The sequence below is a fragment of the Myodes glareolus genome, chromosome 16, assembly GCF_982192425.1.
Source record: "Myodes glareolus chromosome 16, mMyoGla1.1, whole genome shotgun sequence".
Taxonomy (NCBI): domain Eukaryota; kingdom Metazoa; phylum Chordata; class Mammalia; order Rodentia; family Cricetidae; genus Myodes; species Myodes glareolus.
The window spans coordinates 8,275,437-8,299,894 of record NC_142041.1 but is presented as its reverse complement, the minus strand read 5'-3'; the positions used below and the strand labels follow the sequence as shown (position 1 = coordinate 8,299,894).

The window sequence follows — 24,458 nt, the reverse complement described above, 5'->3', positions numbered from 1 at the left end:
GCCAGGCAGGCTCCTGAAGGCCTTGCAGTCACAGCTTTATTGTGGTTTAGCTATTGGGCCTCTGCATTTGCCAGAAGAAATATTCCAAGCTGAGGGCTCCAAGGACTCGAATGGCAAAGGAGACACATGAACACATACATGGGCACATGCTCATTTAAGACACTGATCTGTGCATATGGACATCAAGCCACAGACATGAGCCAATGAGTGAAAGCATTTCTAAGTCTAAAATGGACTATTAATTACAGATAATCATTCAGAAATATCCAACACTGCACTGTGAGTTCCTCAAAAGAACTGGCAATAAAGCCATTTTTTTTCTACGCTGACAAATATTGAAAACTCACTTATTTCACTTTGAGAATGAAATGGCCCTTTGGACTAACACAGCAGACAACAGTACCTTGTTCTTTGCCAGCCTTGGCTTATAGATAATAATCTTAAAGAGGCCCTCAGAAGCAAAGAGAATCGAGCCCTCATTTGGGCCTACAAGGTAAGTAAAGTAAGGACAAAAGCCAGGCGGTCTCCTTTCCGTTGGGTCACAGCTAACCTCTAAACATAGCATGGAAATCACTCAAGAAGTGTCTTCCGAAGCTCATGCCAGGATGCTGAGGATAAACATGGAAACCCTGGACCCCCTTTTCTGCTCTTCCTAGTGGGTATATATTAAATCTCTTTGCATTGCACCCTTACTTGGCTCTTTAGTTGGGGTATCAGAAACCGTGGTTGAGCCTAGTCCTCTGCGGCTTTTGGAGGCAGGCCTCTTATCCTACAGCTCTCTGGTTACAGTCTCAGCATCTACACTACACACAGGAACACCTGAGGGGGTGGGGTTCCTTCTTTTGTGCTTTGAGTCTGAACAAAACCTTGCAAGAGAGGAGAAACTGATGCAAATGTTTTAGATTTAGAGATAAGCCATCTCGGCTGAATGAAGTTACGTGCCCAGTGTGCCAGAGCAGAGAGCAAAAATGAAAATGTCCTGCCTCTAACACACAGCCCTCACTCATCCACCTCGGCTTGGTTTCGCTGCTGTCTTCACTGAAGATGTCACTGAGGTTCAAAAAGTTTGAAGTGTGCCTTGAAACAGTAAGATTAAGCTAGTATGGAAATTGTAAGGAATTGCTTTCGATGCTTCTCTACACCTCAGCACTCATTTTTATGTAAAGTTGCTAATCCTCTTAATTTGTAACTTAATTCCACAGTAAATCTGACATTTTTGCTTCCTCAGTCCATTTCCTTTCAAAGCAAGTTCGAGTTCATTAAAAACATTCAAATATTTAATCACAGAGAAAGAAATGCTGCAGCCCTAACATAATAATTACTGGTTAATGCCTCTTTTTGTCCGGGCGAAGTCATTCATCACACAATGGAATTGTTCAAGAGAGCAGAGCCTGATGGAACTGGACAGAGTGCCGCTCTCACCCATCCCTCTCTGCCGCACCTCGGGCATAGCATTGCTGGGAACTTCTCCAACTGGAATAAAAGCACAATATGAAGAAAGGCAAATGTCTTGCACACGCTGTTTGTTTGCTGACATCAGAGCAGACAGCCTGAGAAGCTCAGAGAGGAATCTAAGAACTTCTCTTTCTTTTCTGGTGCTGAATGCAAGCAGGAGAGCCAGCATCAGAAAAAGAAACAGCAGAGGGATGTCTTAACCTACAGCTTCAGGGGCTCTTGGCTGCTGTGCTCTGGATGTGCTGTGGTGGCTTCTATACATAAGTGTTTACATCTAAACTGGCCATGACGTCGTGCTGATCAAACCGCTAACCTCAAACAAGTAATAATTTCTATTTCCAATCTTCCAAGAATTTAAATCTTATGCCAATTTCTAAGTTAAATATCTCCCAGGGACTTGACACTTTGATATCCGTGAACTGTATACAACCACTTACCCATCTGTAGTGAAAATATACCCCAAAGAGAAAATACCAGTGCAAGACTTTTCTCTGTTTCTTTCATCTAAGTTTACAACCCCAATGCCAGAGCTTCTGAAATATAAGCTACACAGGAAGGGGAGTGGAGGGAACTCGATATAGTTGTAGTATAGGGATGTAGTGTGGGCTACCTTCTATTTAGTCTTGTCCCTCACCATCAAGAAAACTTCACTGTCTTCCCCTGAACACGCCGAATATCCTAAATAAAGACATACTGGTAGAAAATGCAAGTCATTCGAGGGCCTTAGACACACACAAAGAAATCATTTTGGAAGCACGCTGCCCAAATGTGACAGCCACCACATCTGGAAGGTTTCTATGTCAAGAGATCAGTGACTGGATAATTTCAAGTCTGGAGTTTGGAAATGGACGACAATCCTGATGTGTGTTTGGCAACCCGTAGTGATGAATCCTGTGGCACCTCAGTGTTCAGACATTACCGCTAGCAGTGGCTCTGAAATGACTTTCTCTTGAAAAGGTCATTCAGTGTATGATATTAATATTCCTGCAAGTTAAGGTAGCAAAGTGAAGTGGCGCCACATAGAACGGAGCTGCCAGAGGTCACCCACGCTGAGATTCCACGCTGCTGTACTCTCATAAAGAAGGACGCTAAAAAGAAATCCCACACCAGCTCAGAATTGAGTATAATAAAGGGTTATTTATTTAGGGGTAGGCTCACAGATCACAATCCTCTGCAGGAGTGGGGAACACAAACCGAATCATGCTGCTGGAAGAAAGGCCAGACCTGCGCTTACATCAGCATATACAGTATAAGAGGCCATGCCCAAGTGGGCGGGTAACTTAAAGGCTACTGGCGGTAGGAATTCCTACAGCCCTCTGCTTCACTTCTTAAATGAAGCTGAGCTTGAACCAGGCGAGTGCTGCAACCCAGAAGCTCAGTTAGATGCAGTTATAAAATACACACTTGACTTGCACAGGGAGGGCATATGGCCCAAGAGCACAAGGAGGGACACGGACTTAAGAGCAAAGTGGCCTGGGCTACAGTCCCAGTCCTGATATCATTAAAGGTGGGAACTTTAGCAAGTGTCTTAACTTGCTCATCTTTATTTCACTCACATATAAGTGGGTAATAATCTTTTAGAGCTGCTGTAAAGATTACATTAGAAATATTACATAAAAGCCCTCAGCACACTGATGGCTGGGAGGAAGCATTCAGGGCATGTTAATTATTGCATTATTATTCAAATAATAAAGGATGTTTCAGAATTAATTTTACAGTTGCTTTTAGAGATCCACAAAGTCATGTAATTAAAACTACAACCATCATAATAGCAATAACTAACGTTTATGGAGCGTGCCTGCTTATTAAACCCCCAGAACACAGTTCGAGCCAACACCAGGCGTGCTTTGCAGATGACGAAACTGAAATACAGAAGATAGGCAATGTCACACAGCTAGGGAATGTCACACAGCTAGGACCATGACTCAGAACACCCAAGCAGGCAGTGTGGTTGTGGAGTGCACGCTCTGAACTACTGCGCCATTTGCTCTGACGATGATGACACGTCATCATTCTGCAGATACCTGCTTACCTTGTCTTTATCATATGCTGTTTATTTTGAACAGATTATTCAGCTGTCCTTCACATCCCATACAATGCACTCAGTTGGCTTTTGTCATTCAGCGGGGTTTAGTAGATGCTGAGTTGAGGAATCATCAACTCTTTGATCTTAAGTTTGAAAAGTAAGTGCTTCTCAATAGAGGCCACTCAATCCTCATTCTCCCAGCCTTGCAGACCTTGAAAAACACTATTTTCTGTGCCTGCTGATTTGCCTAGTGAGGCCAGTTCATATGAATACAATTATATGAATACAATTCTATAACACACTCTTCTTGTGTTTAGCCTCTTTCACTTGGCATGACTTTTTAGGTCCATCCATGTTGCAGTAGGCATCAGGACTTCATGACTTGTAACTGCTGCAGTGTATATAAACTGGTTACCACATTGCCTAGTTGCTTGTACTTTGAAGGACGCTGGTTTTGCAGAAATTGCTGGTTTATGCACTCATTCTGTGTCTAACTATTTTACGAGCTAGCACTGTTTTCCAAAGTGGTACAATTTCCAACACCTATCTGAACCGTTCAATGTTTCCGTTTCAATACTCGTTAATGCCTTTTTTATCTTTTTTCTTATTTTTTTACTAGCTTAGTAGATGTTAAAACCTTATTTAAAATAATCTAGTTTAGGCTGGGCGGTGTTGGTGCACACCTTTAATGCCAGCACTCGGGAGGCAGAGGCTGGTGGATCTCTGTGAGTTCAAGGCCAGACTGGTCTAAAGAGCTAGTTCCAGGGCTCTTATGGTTGTTACAGAGAAAAACCTTGTCTTGGAAAACCAAAACAACAACAAAAAACAAACAAAAATCTAATTTGTTTTACTCCACCCTAAGTTGTAGTACAGTTCTGACAGAAGGCGGCCTTTTCTCTGCCCGTGTATGTAGACCCAGTAAAGAAGCACCGCCTATGAACCAGAAGCAAACTCTTCCAAGACGCTGTCTACTGCTACTGCCATCTTAGATGTCCCAGAAATAAAAAGTCTTGAAAACTAAAACTGTGTTGTTGCTAAGACGTTCTGTTTGTGGGATTTTGTTATCACTTTCAAAATGGACAAAGACGCTGACCAAAACCATCCTTAGAAAGACATAGGAACCAGGAGGTTACCTGGTATGCAAATTTTCACAGTGAATGTTTTAATGTAGTTGGATATGGACCAAAAAGTCAGAAGTCTGGGTAATAAAACTTTAGTCAACATTTTCATAGCAGATAAACCAAACAAATGAAGGTAGCTTTAAAAATTAATGACAAACATGAAAGAAAGAAAAAAGAAACATAGAAAGAAATCTAGGCATGTCCAGTGACAGCAAGGACACCAAACAGTGTAGGCTGCTTTCCCAACACCACCTGCTTCTACACCCCCAGGGAAGTCATGCAGTCCAGAGAAACAGAAATGCCATCAGTCACTGTTCTGCCTTGGTGGGGGCCTACCCTCTCTCCTGGAAGCCTGTAGGCAGCTACCTAGTGTCTCAGGCTCCTTGTAACTCCTTGTAACCCTTCTGATACATGCTTACCAATAGGAAAGGGTCTGCCTGGAAGTCTCTAGTGTTTGTGTGGTGGCCCAATGGCCTTTTAACCCTTTCCAGCTCCGGTGCTAGTGCTGCTGGTGGCTATCACACAGCGTTGACAGAGCTCACTAAGGAGGAAGTGTAAGGCCAAGAAACCTTATTTCTGACTGACTGACCACCTATCAAATCTATTTGGAGATCAGACTTCCAAGATCAGACTAAGAATCAATCAGGCTCCCTGCTGCTGAAGCAATCTTTGGGTTTCGTTTCTATTGCTTGAATTTGAAGCATTCTGAAAGCGACAGCAGGTAACCCAGCTTCCACAGAGTCCAGGAAATGTGGATGAAGCAGGAGAACCAGCAGAGCCCAGTGTGGGTCTGAGAAGAGATGGACTCTTAGGAAGAAAAATCACACGACGGACCACACTAAGAGCTGTAGATTTGTCAAGGCGTTCTTGTACTCATTCTGCTCGGATGTGGGCCTCTTAAAAGAGTCTGCAAACATCACTGCCAGACTGTTTTCTGATCTACTAAGCCCTAGAGCCTGAGCAGTGTAGAGCTGACGTTATGATCGCCGCGCATGCGCATGCCATACGCATGCGCTGATATGAATAAGAACAAACAAGGCCTGTTTCATTAGCACAGTGAAAGCATATTGCTCCTCTTCCTCCCAGACAAATTCATCATTAAAGTCTAGTAAATCTTAAGGATCTTGTACTCCACGTGTTTCTCATCCAAAAATGTGATTAATTCCAACTATACAGGTAAAGGGAAGACAGAAAGTACTTGGAGTTTTGCCAAGTCCAACATCCGGGCTCTATCTACACCTGGCGCTGTTTCTCGCTCTTGTCCTCACACAGAAGATCATTCGTTATGGGAAAACCAAAAAATATCATCTTCTACAAACTGAAGAGGATGAAACATGGCAGCCCATCTGACCAATAACATACATTTTTTTCCCCAGTTGAAAAATAAAACAGTATGTAGAGACTGTTTGTAAATCAATACTGAGTCCCATCTTCTTAATGTGCCTGTGAATTCATTTAACCTAAAACAAACAAGCTCACGAATCTCTACCAAAAATCACACGTCGTAAACTTTAAGTTTAGATTTAATCTACTGATGTAAAACATTTCCATGTTTTATAGCTATTTAGTTGTTAAAGTCACCTGGAAAGTGGGGTCCCTAATGGAAGCATTGCCTTCATCAGACTGGCCCTTGGGCATACAGTGGGAGCATTTATTTTATAGTTAATTATTAATGATTTATGGAGGATGATCCAGACCACTGTGGGCAGTGCCACCCACCCCTGGGCAGGTAGTCCTGGGATGTATAATAAAGTGGGTTGGGCAGACCATGCTGAGCAACCCAACCCAATTAGCAGCGCTCCTCCGTGGTCTCTGCTTCATTTCTACCTCTCGGTTCCTGCTTGCGCTCCTGTCCTGGCTTCCCAGGATGACGGGCTGTAACCTATGCGCTCAAGTAACCCTTCCCTCCGGGCTGGTTTTGGTAGGTGTTTCTCCACAGCAGAGAGCCGACTAGGACAGAAGTCGGTACCAAGGACCTGGGGTATTGCTGTGATGAAGCCGTCAGTGGTGCTTTGGGAAGGACTGGGAAAAGATTTCTAAACTTTGGGTTAGAAAAGGTCCGCGTGTGTTCAGAGTTTACGGAGGTGGCACTGGGTGTTTAAAAGATAGAAATGCTGAGAGGTACAGAAGATGGAGGCCTGGCTTGTGAAGCTTCAGGTAGAAGAGGATTCCTTACTAGAAATAAAATATCATCAATAAAATAAAATAAAGGAATGGTTGTGCATGCCTTTAATCCCAGCGCTAGGGAGGTAGGGGCAGGTGGATCTCTGTGAGTTCAAGGCCAGCCTGGTCTATAAAGCAAATTCTGGGGCAACCAGCACTGTTAAGCAGAGAAACCCTGTCTTGAAAAACAAAGAAAACAAAACAAAGGAAAGAAAGAAAATACCTTTTGCCGTAACATTCCTTTCACACCCTGTGCTTTCGACAAGAAGTAGGTTGTTTGGGCTGCTCTGGAAGCTGACACTCACCTTCACCAGTTCCGTGTAGCCAGTCTCTCTGGGCGTCCACCACGGCTGAGCCTTTAGGCCATTCACATTGTAGAGGGACCGCTGCCACACGGAGGCGAAATGTCCTCTCTTGTGCCCAAGCTCATACCACTTATACGCCTGAAAGGACAGAAAGGCTGCTTCACACTGCTCCTTTGGAGGAAACATTGTTACAAAATGAAAGGAAGTAACAGAGGCTCCTTGCGCTGTGGTGGGGCCATGTTGCAGACACATGGTAAGTATTCTACAGTGGAAACCTACTTCCCTCTAACGCACAGCTCGGCCTTAGGACTAAAGCTCCTGCAGATGGCCCCTTGGTCCAACCCATTATGTATGACTGACAGCCATAGCTCGCCGCCACTGTTCGGCATTACAGACAATATGGTGCTATATATTACTGCCCTGGGAAGAGCTCAAAAGCCAAAATTTGAAGTATGGTTTCTACTGAATGCAGACTGATTTCACACCCGACGAAACTGAATTCGGGGACTATCTGTACTTTGAGATGATTAAATAGAGATCTAACCTGCTGAGATCGGTGAGAATTCTGTGGCTTAGCCGAGCTTCTATGAGCTGTTCGGATAAGGGAACCTGACACTTAATTTCCACTCTCAGGCTGTCAGCTCTGCAGATCTGGATCCATGCCCCCACCTATTCTGGCTTCCACAGATCTAAGCCAGCTTGGAACTAATTTGTTGAGTAGACACATAACTTAAGATGCCAAAGGAGGGAATGTTTGCATTTAGCTTTCATTTTGTAAGTTCTATTTTTATATTTTCTTTAAAAGGGGGTGGATTATGATTTAGACCATTTCAGATACATTTGTGAGTTACTGGATTGGACTACTGAAATCAAAAGTAATTCTTTTTCATAGTAACTTTCTTTGCTGTCCTGTGCTGACAGAATAGAGAAAAAGGAAATATTATTCTGAGTTGGCAATAACTTGTATGGTAGCCCATATCAGACGTTCTAATAGGAAACTCTTGTTCATAGTGTACTGCATTTTCTGCAATAGGGGATAGCTCTCATGGCTTCAGGTTGGCACTTGTGATACTACTGGCATCTAAGACTTGCTTTTTCAGGGACAGCTGGCAACAGAGTACTTGCTCCACATGGCTGGTCCAAATGAGGCCCTGCCATATGGCCTCAAGTGGCCCTCCTCCAGGCTGCCTGCTTCACGTGTCCATTGTCGTTAGAGAGGAGTTTGTAGGGCACACTGAATAGCATCTCTGCCATTTCTATGTCTGGTCTAAGGACTGCTCTTTTGAGAACTGATTTTTAAAAAATGTGTAACCCCTCCCTCCTATCTCATAGACAGTGTCTCTTCACATAGGCCAAGGTAGCCTCAAACCTGGAATCCTCCTGCCTTAGCTTCCTGAATGCTGAGATTATAGACATGTGGGATCCTCATACCTGGCTAAATATACAAGCTTTGATCAATAAAAAGAAGTATTTAATGTCAACTTAAATGCCTTCTTCGCAAAACTCTAGATATAACAATTTAAACTTTAAAACTCTTTGCTTCTTTTTGATTTTATTATATGAAAAAATTAAAAGTAAACAAAATCATATTTTAGTGTATAAAACTATTAACTTTTGAAAGTGTTTAATAATCATGTTTCGGGACTTTCTTGCTTAGCACTGTACAGGGAGGGCTCGACGGCTCTCCCGTGTCCTACAACACTCCAGTATTTGCCTTTTATACACGTGACCTCACCAGGTCCTTCTAACAGCCCCCAACGTCTCCATCTTACAAATGCTGCAGCTGAGGGTTATAATGGCTCAGTTCTTGAAACCGGAAGACAAGTTTTCTCGCAAGTTAAACATACTCTTTCCTTGTATCACTTTTTTAAACTATCAAAAAGAATATTATTTAATTATCTTTCTCATTAAATCTCAAGGAGTACATACGCCAATACTTCTTATACATTGTCCCTGAGACACATGTAACTTGGGCCCAGAGTTCTTTAAAGCTCAGAAAGTTAAAATGGCTAACTGATGTCAAGCAAAAAAGAAAAGAAAAGAAAGAAAGAAATGACAGAAAATAGCGCTCTAGCACTCATCTTTGAAATTAATTTGATCATTAGTGTTTCAGCCAATTTGAATTTAGGATTTTATTTCCTAAGCCTTCTGTTGTTGAATTAAAAACTATTAATTAAAACATAGGACTTAAAAAATCTGGTAGTTCATTAATTTTTCAATCATCAGTAAATCATTTGAAGGCATACTGATGGTTTCATTCAGAAAAGAAGTACTTATAGGACAACCCAGACAGCAGGCAGTGTGGCTCACACTGCAACCTTCAGGGTCTTAGGCTCGAGGCTACACTGTGCTGGATGCCTGGGCTAATGCAGCTCTAAAAGGTCCTGTTCATACTACCATGTGACCTGTTCTAATGCTCACAGCATCTACTACAAACTGAACAAGAGCCTTGAATCTGCATTCTGATAGCATTTCCCCTTTATCAGAAATGAAAGCCAATGATATAGCAGCAATTTAAAAATTGCTTCTACTGATCCATGACAGAATGGACTCAACAAATTAGGCTAGATTAAAAAAAAAATACAAACCACAAAAATGCGTAGAAAATTCAGTCAAGTAAGAAACCTATGTAAATGACCTCTACTTTTGTCCTTGTTTATAACATAATAAAGATAAAGTTTCATAACATAATAGAGAACTGTAAGATTGACAGCAAGCGTTCCCCAGCTTTTCTCAGCTACTTTGCTTGGTTTTTGGTTTTGCCTTCTTGTTCTTTTCCAAACAGGGCCACACAGCCCAGGTGGATCTCAGACTTGCTGTGTAGCTAAAGATGACTTGGAATTTCTGATCTTCCTGCTTCTACTTCCTGAGTTCTGGTATTATAGGAAGCATCACCACCCACTTCATGTGGTGCTGGGGACCGAAACAGGAGGCTAGCAGTTTAGGAAATGAGCTATACCCCAGCCTTAGGCTAACCTTCTTAAATGCAGTGTACATCAATGCTGTTCCTATTTTTGTCAAGTTATTGCTATGTGTTCTTCACACAGACAGACAGACAGACAGACAGGCAGACAGGCAGGCAGGCATGCACGCGCACCCCCCCTCCCCGTGCACACACACACAGAGTAAAAGATTCCCCTTCAGAAATCTGTGCCAGGGATCTACCCTGAGTGGTCTGGCTTGAGCTGGTCTGTCTGGAGCACCTGCACTGGGAATGGGAGACAAGGTTTGGGTGAGAACACTGGGTTGCAACTTGCCTGCGTGGATCTGTAAATGACATTGCATGGAAATAGGGCTTTGTTCTATTTTGAATCCCGAATATTTTGAGGCTAATGTGGCCATGCAGAAAATGAAACTAATATAAGAAGTGACAGTCAGATTGTGACAATCATCAACAAGGTGGGCTGATGGGAGACTAGAATTCTCACCCCTTGAACAAAGCAGGGCTACCAAAGAGCCCAGGAAGCCTGTTCCTCAGAAGTGGCCCTCAGGAAGGGATGAAAAGAGGGAGGAGCCAAGGCTGACCTCAGTTTTGATTAAGAAGTTGGCCATAAAGGAACCAGAGACAGAATTTAGGAGGAAAACAGCTCGGAGGAGAGAGGGAGCTTGTTGTGTCATCTCCAGGAAGTGCCTTCAAACTGGCAGGAGAAGGCGAATTTGCTCCCGGAGAATGAGACTAGATACGAAGACAGAACATGGATAGAAGGTAGGGAGCCTCCGCGGTTTGACTGTTGCCGGGTTGCCATGGTTTGTCTTCTCTTTCTCCTCCACACTAACAAAAACGCTCATTCACATCCATGTCCTCACCAGCGGCTGCAGCAGAGGCTATAGGCTTGCCTCTCATGTGTCCATTCCTTCAGTTGGGATGGGGCTCCGTGGATGAAAGCTTAGGTGAGCTCTGACCCAGGACTCCACGCCTACTATGGGGCCACACTAACACAGGGCTGCTATGGACTTGTTTCTGCTCCCTGGAAGCATGAAACCTGTGAACTTTCCAAATCCAGGAACTGGGCTGTTCTTTGGATATTAATGATAATTACACTGGCAGAACAGTCCCTTAGGCTTAAATACCAGGCTCCTGACAAGTGTTCAGTAGTGAATTCATTGTCCTTGAAGAGCTGTTTTCATCTAAGATAGGGGGATAACAGTAGATTTATCTGTCTTTGCCCTGTACCACAAAATGTTCAAAGAGAAATTAATTAGTGACAATTATATTTACAGTAGTTGACCACAACTTTTTACCCAGTGTTGGGTACTGTGGCAGATATTTTCTTAGCCTTCTCATTCAAAGGAGGGTACTTTTTCTTACATCAAAAACCACAAAGGAACAAAATAATGACGACCCATCAGCGACGTCTTTCCCCATCTTTCTCTTCACTTCTAGCGTCTTAGTCTATTTCAGTGGAACGGTTGGCAGGTTAAAGGGGGAGAAACGGAGGCAGGAGATATCGCCAATCATCCCAGCCTCTACTGCTCTGAATTGACTCGTGTCTCTTGCAGGAGACAGCACAGCCATAGCCAGCCTTGCTTCTGAGCTTTCAGCCGCCCAGAGGGTCTTGTATTCTTACTAAATGTAAAATTCTGAAGCTGTGCTGTCCTTACATGTCACACAGGGAAGACAATGGTCACACAGAGCCACTCTCTCATTTGTCCTTTTCTCTTCGGACTCTGGAGACAGCAGAGGTAAAGTTCCCACAGTACAGGAGGGGAGAGCATGGAAGTCACGGTGGAGAGGGACACGGCTAAACGCCATGTTCATACAAGCTGACAACTGTACTCAGGAAAAAAGTAATCACAAAGATAATGTGCCACTAGGGCTAGTGACAATGTGTGTGTGTGTGTGTGTGTGTGTGTGTGTGTGTGTGTGTGTGTGTGTGTGTTGGTACCTGCCCTTATCCTAGCTGCAAATGTTCAGCTTAAATTTAATATGACAATTACATAGCTAATCATGAAGACCACAGTGCTTAGGGGGGAGTCAAACAGTTTTAAAATAACTACTGCAGAAAGTACAAAATAAAACAAAAATTAATCTCCATAAATGGTTTTAAAAATTAGAATACTTTTAGAGACCTCTATATGTCTTAATTTTAAAGGTATTTTTCCAAGACAGCACTTAACCTGTTCCTACACACACAGATACACTCTCTCTCACACACACACCCTGACTCATATCACACACACTAAAAGAGGAACTTTTCAGATTACATATTTGATACCTTGGGAATAAACAAACTGTAAATTCCAAATCCCGAAGACCCTATAAGAATTCCGCTTTAATCATTTCTGCTAAAAATGTTGGTAAAGCTCTAATTCGTTGCTAGAAGAACCCCTCCTCACTCCATTATCTACTGAAATAAAATCACGAACCCAGTCAGCAGTACCTCTTTGTCCCCGACCCTCTGCATGGCGTCCCCCAAGTGGAAATAAAACCGGCCATCGTCCGTGCCAGGATCTCCAGATTCAATTCCTTCCTGGAAAAAGACAGTATTACCATCTGTGAACAGTGACATCTGAGGTCTCACGCCCTGTTTTGTGGAGATTTTCCTCAGGTATGAACTACAAGATCTCCTAGGGAAGCCTAAGATCTGGAAAATTATATCTCATTATTAAATCCCGACTGTGAGGTTGGTCCACATTTCACGGTGTGGAAATGAGACTAGCAATGGAAATCTCACAATGCAGCTACCATTGACTGAGAGTGGATGGTCCATACATTAGCACATGCTTGTGTGCTATCATTGACTAAGAATGGATGGTCCATACATTAGCACGTGCTTGTGTGCTTTTGCCATGGGAACAATCATAGTTCACTATTGCAGATGGCTTCCCTGCCAGTGGATTTTCCCATTTGTTTCTGTCTACAAGTCTGACCTCACGCCACCTAGAGTCTCCATCCCCGAACCCAGACACTTCATTGTTCCAGTTTCGAGTGACGACAGTCAGAGTGTACGTCGTATTTCTTTCCGCCCCAGACAAATGTGTCACGAGCAGTTAATGAAACTTCTTATAAAATTTACAGGATTCAAGCCAACAGGAATTTTGACACATGCCATTTTTTTAAGGAATGGTTTCTATTGTGGAATGTTTAGCTATCTCTTCCCACTTTTCACACAAGCACTGGGATGGAGATTTTTGTTTTAAAAAAATGAAGAGAAAATTCTAAGAGAATGAATAAGGAGAAGCAAAAAAATAAATCAACAAAAGTCTGAAATAGGCTAATAGCAAGGACTTCTTTTCTGAAAATTTGTGTCTTTGAGGTCTCCTCACATAAGGCTCAGTGGTGAGGGGCCTTGCTGCCAAGTCTAATGGCCTGAGCTTCAGTTCCAGTGGCCACACGTTGCAAGGAGAAAGCCAGTTCCTTTAAGGTGTCTTCCGTCCTCCGTGTACGTGCTGTGTGCTGTGGATGCACCTGCTCCACATACCCATGCTTAAAAAAAATATAATAAAACTACATACACATATTTTAAAGGTCAGTATCTTCTTCCAGAAGAAATGCTATCTGCACAATGTTGGAAAATAGCATCTAACACAACCAACTGACTCCTGGCATGGAGCACCCTTGTTTGTTGAATACCTGCCCCAGCTCTTGTGTTCCCACCTACGTAGCTGGGAGAACACTATCAGGCCTCCAGAGGGGAAGGAGACAGGAGGGCACCTTAAATCAGACCATATGGCACTGGGAAGAACGAAAAGATCTATGCTGTCCGAAGATAGCCAGGACAGATAAGAATACATGCCAACTAGTGGGGACCCCTGCCCAGCTCTATGCCCCAGGGTTGTGGAGCAGAGAGGAAGCTAGACGTCTGTCTGACTGCACACAACGTGGGAATTCTCAAGATCGGCAACAGTTGCAGCAATGAGAATCGTTTGACGTAGCCACTGAGGCCAGCCATCCCGCTCCTGTAATGGGGGTGGGGAGTGCTCATGAGCTCCTGTAAACTGCAGTGCTTCTCCATAGCAGCGCTTACTCTTAGCCTCCACATTGCTGCTACCCAAACAAAAGCAAATGAAACAGGTTTGAATTCTCTTCCTCGGTCACGGTAGCCACATCTGCGATGTCCAATGGTGGACTGTGGCAGGGATGAGAACCACACACAAGTGGTATTTCTCGTACAGCAAGGATTTTATCCGACAGCCCTGACCAAGACCAAGTGTGATTTTGGTAAACTGTCCAAGCCTCAGTTTAATATGGTAGAAAAAGCAACGATTATATTTTAGGATTTTGAGCCATTAGCCAAGTTTGGCTTTCAACCCTATCTAGTCTACCTGCTATGGAGGCAGCTGGAGCCCGGTAGAGCAGACCCTTCCTTAACTTGTGAAGAAAGCCCTTCGCACACTGTCTATATTTTAAGAGACTAGCAACGAATTCTGTCTACTTCTGTTTACACAGCATGTCAAAACTATGCTACGGAGGAATGGATGGCCAATGTGTGCTATGTCACATGTAAAAATCATAATGAAATCTGTTGCTGGAGAAAATTGTGAATGTTAATTAAAATGAAAACTACGGTATAATGACTTTGGTATTAGGAATTTCTTCCTAAGGTCTTTTCCACACAGTGTCTGCTCATGTTGTTAGTGGTGAAGTCAGGATCCTCTCCTGCGGGTCCCTGTGCTTTGGCCTCCAGCATGGAGCATTGTTTCAGAGGCTTGCAAAACCTTGCTTGAGGAGCAGGTTACCAGGGGTAGGCTTTGGAGGTCATTCGGCTCCTACCTGCCACTCCTGCGCTTTGATTAGTGGTCAGAGACTACAACATGAACAAGCTACTCTCACCCTTTCTGCCACCACAAGCTCTGCCATGCCATCCTTGTGATGACCCAGAGCAACTTCCAGAATCTAAGAGCCTAAAGAACACTTAAATGGATTCTGTTGGGAATTTTGGCGACAGTGACGTCAAACAAAGCACATCTCGTTGTGGATGTTTCTTCCTAACATTCAGGCAGGGTGTAGATGTCTATTACTTATGTGGTGGATGACTCTTCCCGACATTCAGTCAGGGTATAGGTCCCTACTGCCCATGAAGCATGCACTCCGATACCAGGAAGCCTCCACCATCCATGTCAATCAATTAGATGCCTTAACCAATGGGGGGCCTCAAATGAGTTCATGCAGTGAGCAGCCAGGAGACCACGGCAGGTACCTTTAAGTAGGGAATACTCTCCGCTATCTTGTTCTGTGCCTTCAGGATGAAGCCGTAGTGCACTTTAGCAAAGCCATCATTGGGTGTCACGTTCAGAACCTGAAGTCAAAGAAAGCAAAGAGCTGCTGTATCAGAGGAGAAACTGTACAAGTGAGCATCCAAATAAACCCTAATTAGTTTCGCTGGACTCGGAACGGGTGATGATGTTACAGCTTCAAACACCCGGTGGTAGCGCTTTGTCTCATTGCTATCATTAAACAAGACAAACTCATTGTTCTCAATGCAAAATGCTTTTCGCAATTACTCCCTGAATACAGTGGCAAAGGAGAAGGTGGTAACTGCTGGAGCGTGGTTTTAACTCTGCAATCAGAAAAACGCCTGCCGATTGATGACGTCAAAGTTTTTCCAATGAATAGAGAAAATCACTGAATTTTTGGGCTTAAAGAGAACCTGGAGGGCAATTGCACATTGCTTCCTATACATGCCTCAGCCTATCATCTTAGGACCCATTCATCACGAAAATATCCATCAGGGGTCACTGAAGTTAGTGGCAGAGTGTGACATGAAAAGAACCTTGAGTGAATGGCTGCGGATGCATGGTGTTCATAAAGGCAACTCAGGTGGCATTGCAGGGGCCTTGCCTTGACCTTGGAAAGGACACCTGCTGTAGTAAGATCCCGCATCACCGCAGACGCACATCCCTGCACCGAAAGTATAGTCAAATTGAAGACGATGGAATATGGAATATCTGACAGCTGTAACCAAACCACTGCCTGCATTTTTCATAGGTGTGGGAGTGGAAAATACCTGAGCAACTGAGACAGGCTTAGCATAGCAGCAGACGAGAGGACACCGAGCCTTGTGGGACCCACACTGGAGAGAGCCTTAAGTGCTGGGAACCTGTGTGTTAGCCTAGTGAGGTACCGGCGTCCAGAATGGTTGAGGACCTGTGTTTTACCTGTGCGACTTTTAGGCAGTGGGAGATGATTTCACAATAGCAGGCTTAAAAATTGTGAATGAAGATAAATTCTTGGGAGCGCGACTCCAGCTGTGAGGGATGTGATGCCCTCTTACAGCCTCCACACGTGCACGTGCAGACACGCACACACATGTGTGCACACACACACAGGAAAAGGGAATGGTATGAAATACAAACAACACAACAGGCAAAGAAACTGGAGGAAAGGACAGGGTCATGTTGAATCACAGAACATTCTGTTTAGGGACACAAGAAAACTAATTCCCCAGGGAGAAGTGTTGGATGATATTTTGTTTGTGTTCTGACAAATAAAGCTTGCCTAGAGATCAGAGGGCAGAGCTAACCACTAGTTAACCATAGAGGCCAGCCAGTGGTGGCACACACCTTTAATTTCAGCACACAGGAGGAGAAAGCAGGAAGATCAGAAGTTCAAGGCCACTCTGGGCTGTGTGGAATCGAATGAGTTGAAAAGAGAAACCGTGCGGGGTGGTGATGGCTCCCCCCTTTGATCCCAGCCCTTTAATCCCAACACTAGGGAAGTGAAGACAGGAATATAAAGCAGGTGGAGATAGGATCTGGCGCTCCATTCACTTTGAGGATTCAGGAGGGGTAAGAAATCTCCCTAGTGGCCGGCTCTTTTACCTCTCCGATCTTTCAGCATCTACCCCGATATCTAATTCTGGGTTTTTATTATTAAGATCAATTAGATATTTGTACTATGGAGAAGAAATGGCAAATATTTTTGCTCTGAAGTACAGTTAATGGTCCGCAGGCCCACAGCTCTCCGTTCATTTGCAAATGGACAGTCAGGCATCTTACCTGGTACACACAGAATCAGGAGGGTGGGCAGAAGTAGGTGTCAGAGTGGCTGACAGCACTTGTTTCTTTACATGTAGACACTACACATTTGCACTTTGTAGCTGATGTACAGTGACTCTCCCAGTTTAATAAAATCATAGGCAAAGACACAGAAAATCCAGACTGAGAATAAAATAGACTAAAATAGAGTAAAATCGTAAGAAGACTGAGAGTCTTTGTATCCATTTATTATATGTCTGAAAATTATCTATCTATCTATCTATCTATCTATCTATCTGTCTATCTAATATATCATCCATCCATCTTTCCACCTATCTATCTCTACCTGTTTATCCATTCATCTGTTTATCTATCTATCTCTATCTATCCATCTATCTACCCATCTATCCATCTATCTATCTATCTATCTATCTATCTATCTATCTATCTATCTATCTATCTACCTACCTACCTACCTACCTACCTATCTATCTACATTTTTACCCACAGTAACAACTCATTGCAATGAACTTTTAAAGCACCACCTATTTTCCTTTATCCAAGACTTCATTTTCCACAGTGAATTATGACCCAAAAATACTAAATGGAAAACTCCAGGACTAAAGGATCCATGTTTTAAATTGTGTATCAGTGGGAGTCGCATAAGAAAATGTTAAATTATGCTCTATCTTGCCTGGGATGTGAATCAGCATATCCATACCGTATATGCTTCCTGACCGTCCGTTATTCAGTGTTGATCTCCATCACCAAACTGACTGCTACAAGTACTGCAGTGCTTCTGTTCCAGTAATTCTCATTGCCCTTCACAATGGCTCAAGGTACCACTGCGGGATAGCATACACGCTATCGTCACATTTAGGCATCCACTGCGGGATGGATACTTAGAATGAAAACATCGTGGGTGCAGTAGATCCATGGATAATTTCAAACCATGAGTAGCACTTTGTAGTGGTGATACTGAAATATTAACACGTTAGTGAGGGTGAAAGGATTTTTTTCAGTTCAATAAAATTTGGAAAGCACTCTAAATATTTCGTTTGAGCTTTCAATCTCATTTGGATGGCATGTACTTTTTATAAAGTATGCACTGTATAGATAGACAGTACGTAGATCTATAAACCACTCCAAACATTTGGTTGAACTCTTTGATCTGAAAGGGTACACAGTAAATGATATTTCAAGAACATTTCTAAAAGAGGCCCAGCATAGTTGGAGCTGAGAGCTACAGTCAGTGGTGCTTGGGGTAGATGAAGGTCAAAAAACAGCAACCCTGCAGAAGAATTAGAGCCCGTTCAAGCAAGAGGTGGCCAGTGTCTGGTGAATGCATTGGGCGGGTGAAGACAATGTGACAAGTGGTGGCTTGGCCCCAGACTGGAAACCCCATGAAGACACATTCTGAATTGCTTCAATATCAGGTACTGAACTGGTGTGTGTGCGGGCTGGCTGAGCGATGGATTCACTCAGGGTGTGTGGGGCAGCAAAGGACTGGCAATGATGCTGGGTTGGGATCCCGAACTGGTGGCAGCACCACTCCCTTAGAACGGAGATGGGGGAGGAGTCTCCAAAAGCTGCAGCTGCTAGTGGTTCCTACCAAATCTCTGTAAAGCCGGTCTCTATGCCGAGAACACAACCTGGAAAAACCAAAATTAGACTCTCACAGTGGTTTTCCTAAATGTACTCAAAAAATCAATGTGCACAAAAAATGCAGCCCTAGTAACAGTTTCTGAAAGGAACCTGGGAGAAACGATAAATACACCAGGCTAAACTTTGGCTAGGGAAGGAGTATCCATTAGCCACAGCTCATTCGTTTAGACCTAAGAGGAAGGGAAAAGGAAATCCGCACATTACTTTCAATGGATGAATGCTCTTCTAAAAGAAAACCAATCAGCTGTGTGATGCAGCAATATCTCTAGCTTCGTGCATCCTAGTCCGCCCGGTCAGGTGAGACTGTGGTCTCAGGTGCATAAACAACATAATTTTATTTTTCAAGGTGAAGGAAAATGCTTCGCATTTCCGAGACTTGCTGTCAGGTGGAAGGGCTGAGTGCATTCAGGGAAGAGGTTTGGAGGGTGAGAGAGGAGACATGCACAGTTAGAGGCCAGTCGGGGGGCACTTGAAGCTTGCCCTGACCTCGTGTGTGTGTGACACCCAGGCAGCAGCAAATCGCTGAGGATACTGGAAGGAAAGAAAAGAGGGGGATGGGAAATGGGAGAATTTTACAAGAAGGAAGAAGAAGGGAGTGTGGGAAGGAGGGGGAAAGCAAGTAGGAAGGATCACGGTATTTCCATTTCTGCGTCTGTGGCTGTGTGTTCGTTTTTACATTCACACGGCTCTGAATCACCGACACACACGGCATTTCTTTTACCCAAATTCTGCAGGGCAGGGGACACTGGGTATGCTAGGAGACACCATGGTCACATGGAATTATCTTATGGCCTGATGTGGGTCTTTTCTGGAAGGCACACATTTGCAATGCCTCAGTCAACCTGTGCAGGCATCAAAGATGTCATAGAAAGCCATCAAAGGTCAAAGTTCTGTTTTCTCAAAAACAATAAAGTTGATAACAAGGGTAGAAAGACAACAACTTCAAAATTCAATGATTTTTCAATTAAGCACGGACAGCAATAGTGGCGAGCACCACACTGAGAGTGGACCCGGTCTCTGGCCTGGGGGTGAGACTGTTGCCGTCGACATCATTCTCAATACACAAGAGCCCCTGGAGCTACGCAGTCAGCCTACTGTAGAGCATATCCTGTAAAGGGAGCGGCATGGAGCCCATTGATCCGGAGGCCCACGTTAAGGAATAACAAACGCTCATATCCATCTTTGTTTTACAGAGCTTAGCTTTCTCCCGCTTCAGAGTTCATTCGACATCCTATTTGCTTTGTGCCAAATAAATTCCCTCACTGCCTGAAGGAGCCAGTTTTCTGGGTTATATAGTTGCTTGTGACTTAGAGGTTATCTATTAAAAGGTCCACTACAATGTAGAGATCCTCTGAAAGCCATTGGTGAACACCAATGTCCTGAAAACAGTATAATCTACTATTTTTGCCCGAGAGGCTTATACTGCAAACTTTAAAAAGATTATAAATTTTACACATATTAACCTCATTATTAATTTCATTCTGTTACTATCACAAAGAAAACCCTAGAAAATTGTCTATAGAATGATAAAAATGAAGCTTTAAAAATGTTACAGTAACCGTTAACTAAAATTTAAATTGTTCCAATCAAGATACAAGGATAAAGATGGTCAATGTATATGTATACCTGAATCATCTTTATGGGACCTGCCACTCTGGACAATGGAGACAGGTCAATAAAGAAAAACAAAATATGAAAAAATGGGCATGGTGGCAGTTGGAAGGCTGAGACAGGAGGATTGCCATGAGTTTGAGGCCAGCCTGTACTAGATGTGACATCCTGGGTCCAGGAAAGAAAGAGAAATGGGGAAACCAAGTCCAGAATATCTAAGACATAATAACTTACACGCAATTTCATTCAGATAACGAGAACAAGACCCGGTGCATGTGTCAGGGAATTTCCCATCAGCACTTGCACTCACAGGACCAGATAATCGGTGCGGTCCACAGCGGACCAGTGCTCACCTCTTCATAAACCTTCTTGGCGCTGTCATTGTCTCCCATCAAGAGGTATCCTACGCCAAGGTCATTTTTCAATGCCGTATCGCTGGGAAACAGCTGAACTAGCCTCTGGAGGGTAAGCAGGGAGCCTCGCATGTGACCTGATGTTGAAAAAAAACGATGAACAGGAACAAAAATATTATGTGCTCCTTTGTGCTGAGAACACAAACCATGCGAGTGGATTTAACAGAGCCTGAAAAACACCTTACATCTGGCTTCATCTATGAATGGATTCTCAAGTCCTGGGTAGCAGGGTCATAATGCTATATGTAATTGTTCGATGTAGATACTAAACACAGCATCAACCCTAAATTGTAAAAGGCAGGCTTATTGTCGGAATCAATCCACATTTATACGTTTATCTTAAATTCCTTCTTCAGAAAATGTCAGCTTTCTAATTTCTTAGAAAAATGTTCTGCTGAAATCATTTTGGTTTATTAGATTTAAAAGTTTTAGATAGAGGGTCGATAACTAAGAGTCAGACTTAGGGCCGTGCAGTCGGTACTTTTTTACTGATGTAAATAGGCACTAAGGGACATGGAACGGGGCTTCACCGAGGAAGCCTTCTCTAACTAACACGTGTCGCTTGTCTCCCCTTACTGATCTAGTTAAAGAGACATCTTCTAGTACTAGGGGAGCCTCTGGTGGACGGCAAGCTATGGTGCACTACATGGCTCAGGAAATCCCAGGCACTGTTTTCTTTGTGACTTTCAGAGGGAAACAGTCTGGGTCCACACTGTCACTGCTCTTTGTCCCAACTGGAGACAGAAACTGAAACTAAAAGAAGGTGCTAAGGAAGACCAGCACTTGTGAAAACCACCTCACAGGGATTCACTGCCTGTTAAAGGGACTTAGTCACGAGACAGCAGCAGGTTCAGTCAGGGTTGCAGCTCCCCAGTTAGCAGAAAACCTGACCCATTCATTCCGTGGTCTGTGCCCCACTGCTGGTTAATGTTATTCCCATCAGAACCCCAGGGTGGCTTGCCCAAGCAGCCATTCCTTCTCTTACAAGTTGGCTTCTTTTCTGTACATTTCTGGCCTCCCTACCTGCCCATGTCGGCTCCAGCTTTCCTTCGGCCTTGGAATTTCTCTGTCAACGATGACAATAGTGCAGACCAGACTACCTCCTGCAGAAACCCCTTGACTGTCCCTTCCACTGTGTCCTGGTTCCCTGTGAGGCAATTTCACCTCCATGTAGTTCCAGGGTCTCTGTCTCATTGCCTCCGAGCCTCCTCATGTGACCCTGACTCATTCGCACATCAGCAGAAGAGACCACACCAAACACTGAACAATGTCTGTGAGAGGTCAGACATCTTCACACGTGACTTTGCTCTAGGGCTAGGATGCAAGAGAAAGTCTTGGCATAAATGTTAAGAGGGAACCAGGCAGTGGTGTTACATGACCTTAATTCCAGCACTCGGGAGGCAGAGACAGGTGGATCTCTGTGAGTTTAAGGTCAGCCTGGTCTACAAGAGCTAGATCCATAACAGGTTCCAAAGCTATAGAGAAATCCTATCTCAAAAGACACCCCCCCCTTTAAAAAAAAAAAAGCTAAAAGGGAACCAAAGAAATCCACAATTCTAACTTAAAAATATTTTAATGAATTCTTTTAAAAAATCAAAATGAATGTAAAAATCCACAGTGTTTCTGTGTATGTTTATATGTATGCATGTGTGTGCACATAGAGGCCAGAGGACAACTTTAGGTATCCTTCCTCAGGAGCTGTCAGCCTTGCATGCTTGCTTGAGAAAAGCTCAAAGACTGGCAAGCTAGCCAGACTTGCAAGAACAAAGACCTGAGTGCAATACCCAGAATCCAAGTAAAAAGGCCACACATGGTGGTGCAGGCTTATAATCCCCAAACTTGGAAGGCAGGGACAGGCAGGTCCTCGGAACTATCAAGCCATTGAGTCCAGGCTTGTGAAGAGCCTTAAAAAACAAGGAGGGATGGTACTTAGGTTTCCCTCTCACCTGGATGTTCACAAACATTTGCTTCTATGCAAGCACACATGAATGTGTGTGCACAGACAGACAGAGCCACCCACCCCCCACCCCCCGTACGTGCATATGATTACTGTTTAAGATAGACAAGTCAGCAGAAGCTAGCTGTAAAGCTAGGCTTCTTTGTTGACACTTTGGCTTGAGCAAGCACCACGTTCTTGCCACCGAAGGTGGCCCTGTGCCGTCTCTCACCAACTCAACGCTCCGCCTCTCACCTAGAAACTGCTGCCTTTCTGACCGTCGCTTCAAGCTCAGCTTCACCAGGTCTGTGGGGGCATCGGGCAGGCTGGCCACCTCCTGGTAGGTCTCGATGGCCCTGCGCAGGACCTCGTTGCTCCTCCTCTTCTCTGCCAAGTCGTCTTCACACTAGAGGACGCCCCATACAGATCAGTGACCCATGACTTCTAGGCTTGTCATTTCCCCCAGAGATTCACGACAGTTAACCTTTAGACAGACCTTTCAGAGAGAAAACTGGCCTTTTGTTGGCAAATGATACCAACGAAAGAAAGCCAAGGTAACTGCTATTTCAAGAATAGGAGAAAAGGTCTACTAAGGTACAGATGAGGAAAACTGTAAGACCCAGATACTTCCTAGGGCTGGTGGGGATGAACTTCAAAAAATTACGGGGGAGCGTGTACGATGAACCTCAGTAGCTCATCAGATTTTACAGACTTTCATTTGAAGATCAGCATCCAAGAAAAATTACAGCAATTTGATGCTGAAAGTAGTGTGTTTTTAAAATTAGAATGGGTGAACTCTTTAACATAAGCTGTGAGCTGGTTAGTATTTAAAGTCCAAAGACTTGGTAAGAAAACCCTTGCATCTCCTCGCTCAGAGGGCAAGTCACTTGCGAGAACCAACATCAATCGATAAAGACATCTGTGAGAACGTTCTTTTTTTTTAAAAAAAAAAAAAACAAAACAGCATATCAATAAAATAATGTGCTAACATACGCTGATTAGGACAGAGGGCTCAAGCGGAAGCTGCAGATAGATGTGTATTCATAAGGGAGAAAAGTCTGTTAAGAAAAAAACACTGTGAAGATAAGCAGACCACAACTCATTCTTGCCTGATGGAAACGCACATCAGACCATTCAGCTAACTGTTCAACTCTGCAGCAGGCTCGCCCAGCAGATTCAGCTCCAGGACAGGAAGTCCCACGTCAGTGGTCCATTCTGGTCACATAGCCTTCCATGACTAATCACAACCAGTTGTTCTGCTTAACCACCATCTTATTGCGAGTTTGGCTATAGCGACTTAACTTCCAAGATCCTGAATACTGACAGCTGACAGATCAGAAACAATGTCCCTGAGCTGAGGAAATTCCACAGAGCCCACCAAGTGAACCCTCTCTACCTGGAGTCCGCAGAAGCACCCCGCAGAACTGAGGTCTCTGCAGACTAATCAAAGTCAGACAGGGAAGAGAGAAAGACATACAATCCATGTGCTTGTCCCTTCTCAAGCCCCTGGCTCCTTCACTTTAGGCAAGTGTAAATACCAAAATAGCATAAACTTCTTAAGGATGCTGATGAGCGAAACCAGCAGCACTTGTTTGGAGACTGGGTATGCGTAGAGCGCTCAGTCTTTTAACAGTTTATGTCTATGGGTCACCCGAGCCAGGCTAAGAATGAGCTTCAGTCACAGGCATTCCTGTCACATTCTTGGGTGGACTAATTCACTCTAACCTCCTAGGGAACCTGTCACTTTGTACCTCAGAGCCACTAATGATTAAGTGAATTCAGTCAATAATTTAAGATTTTTGCATTCACTGTTTCGGGAACTTGCTCAAAATTGATTTTTTTTTG

At 43.8% G+C, this 24,458-nt stretch overlaps 1 protein-coding gene across 10 annotated transcripts in view; it reads right to left on the bottom strand.

The window, feature by feature from the left end:
- The window catches only part of Asph (aspartate beta-hydroxylase), a 181,710-nt gene that overhangs the window by 26,219 nt on the left and 131,033 nt on the right, over window positions 1-24,458 (bottom strand). For all 10 annotated transcript variants that reach the window (XM_087897068.1, XM_087897073.1, XM_087897074.1 and 7 more), the window contains 5 exons: window positions 22,869-23,019; window positions 20,618-20,754; window positions 15,212-15,310; window positions 12,452-12,541; window positions 7,071-7,208 (listed from right to left, as the gene is read on the bottom strand). In XM_087897068.1, the coding sequence (XP_087753194.1) occupies window positions 7,071-7,208; window positions 12,452-12,541; window positions 15,212-15,310; window positions 20,618-20,754; window positions 22,869-23,019 (615 nt within the window). The remainder of the gene's footprint in view (window positions 1-7,070; window positions 7,209-12,451; window positions 12,542-15,211; window positions 15,311-20,617; window positions 20,755-22,868; window positions 23,020-24,458) is intronic.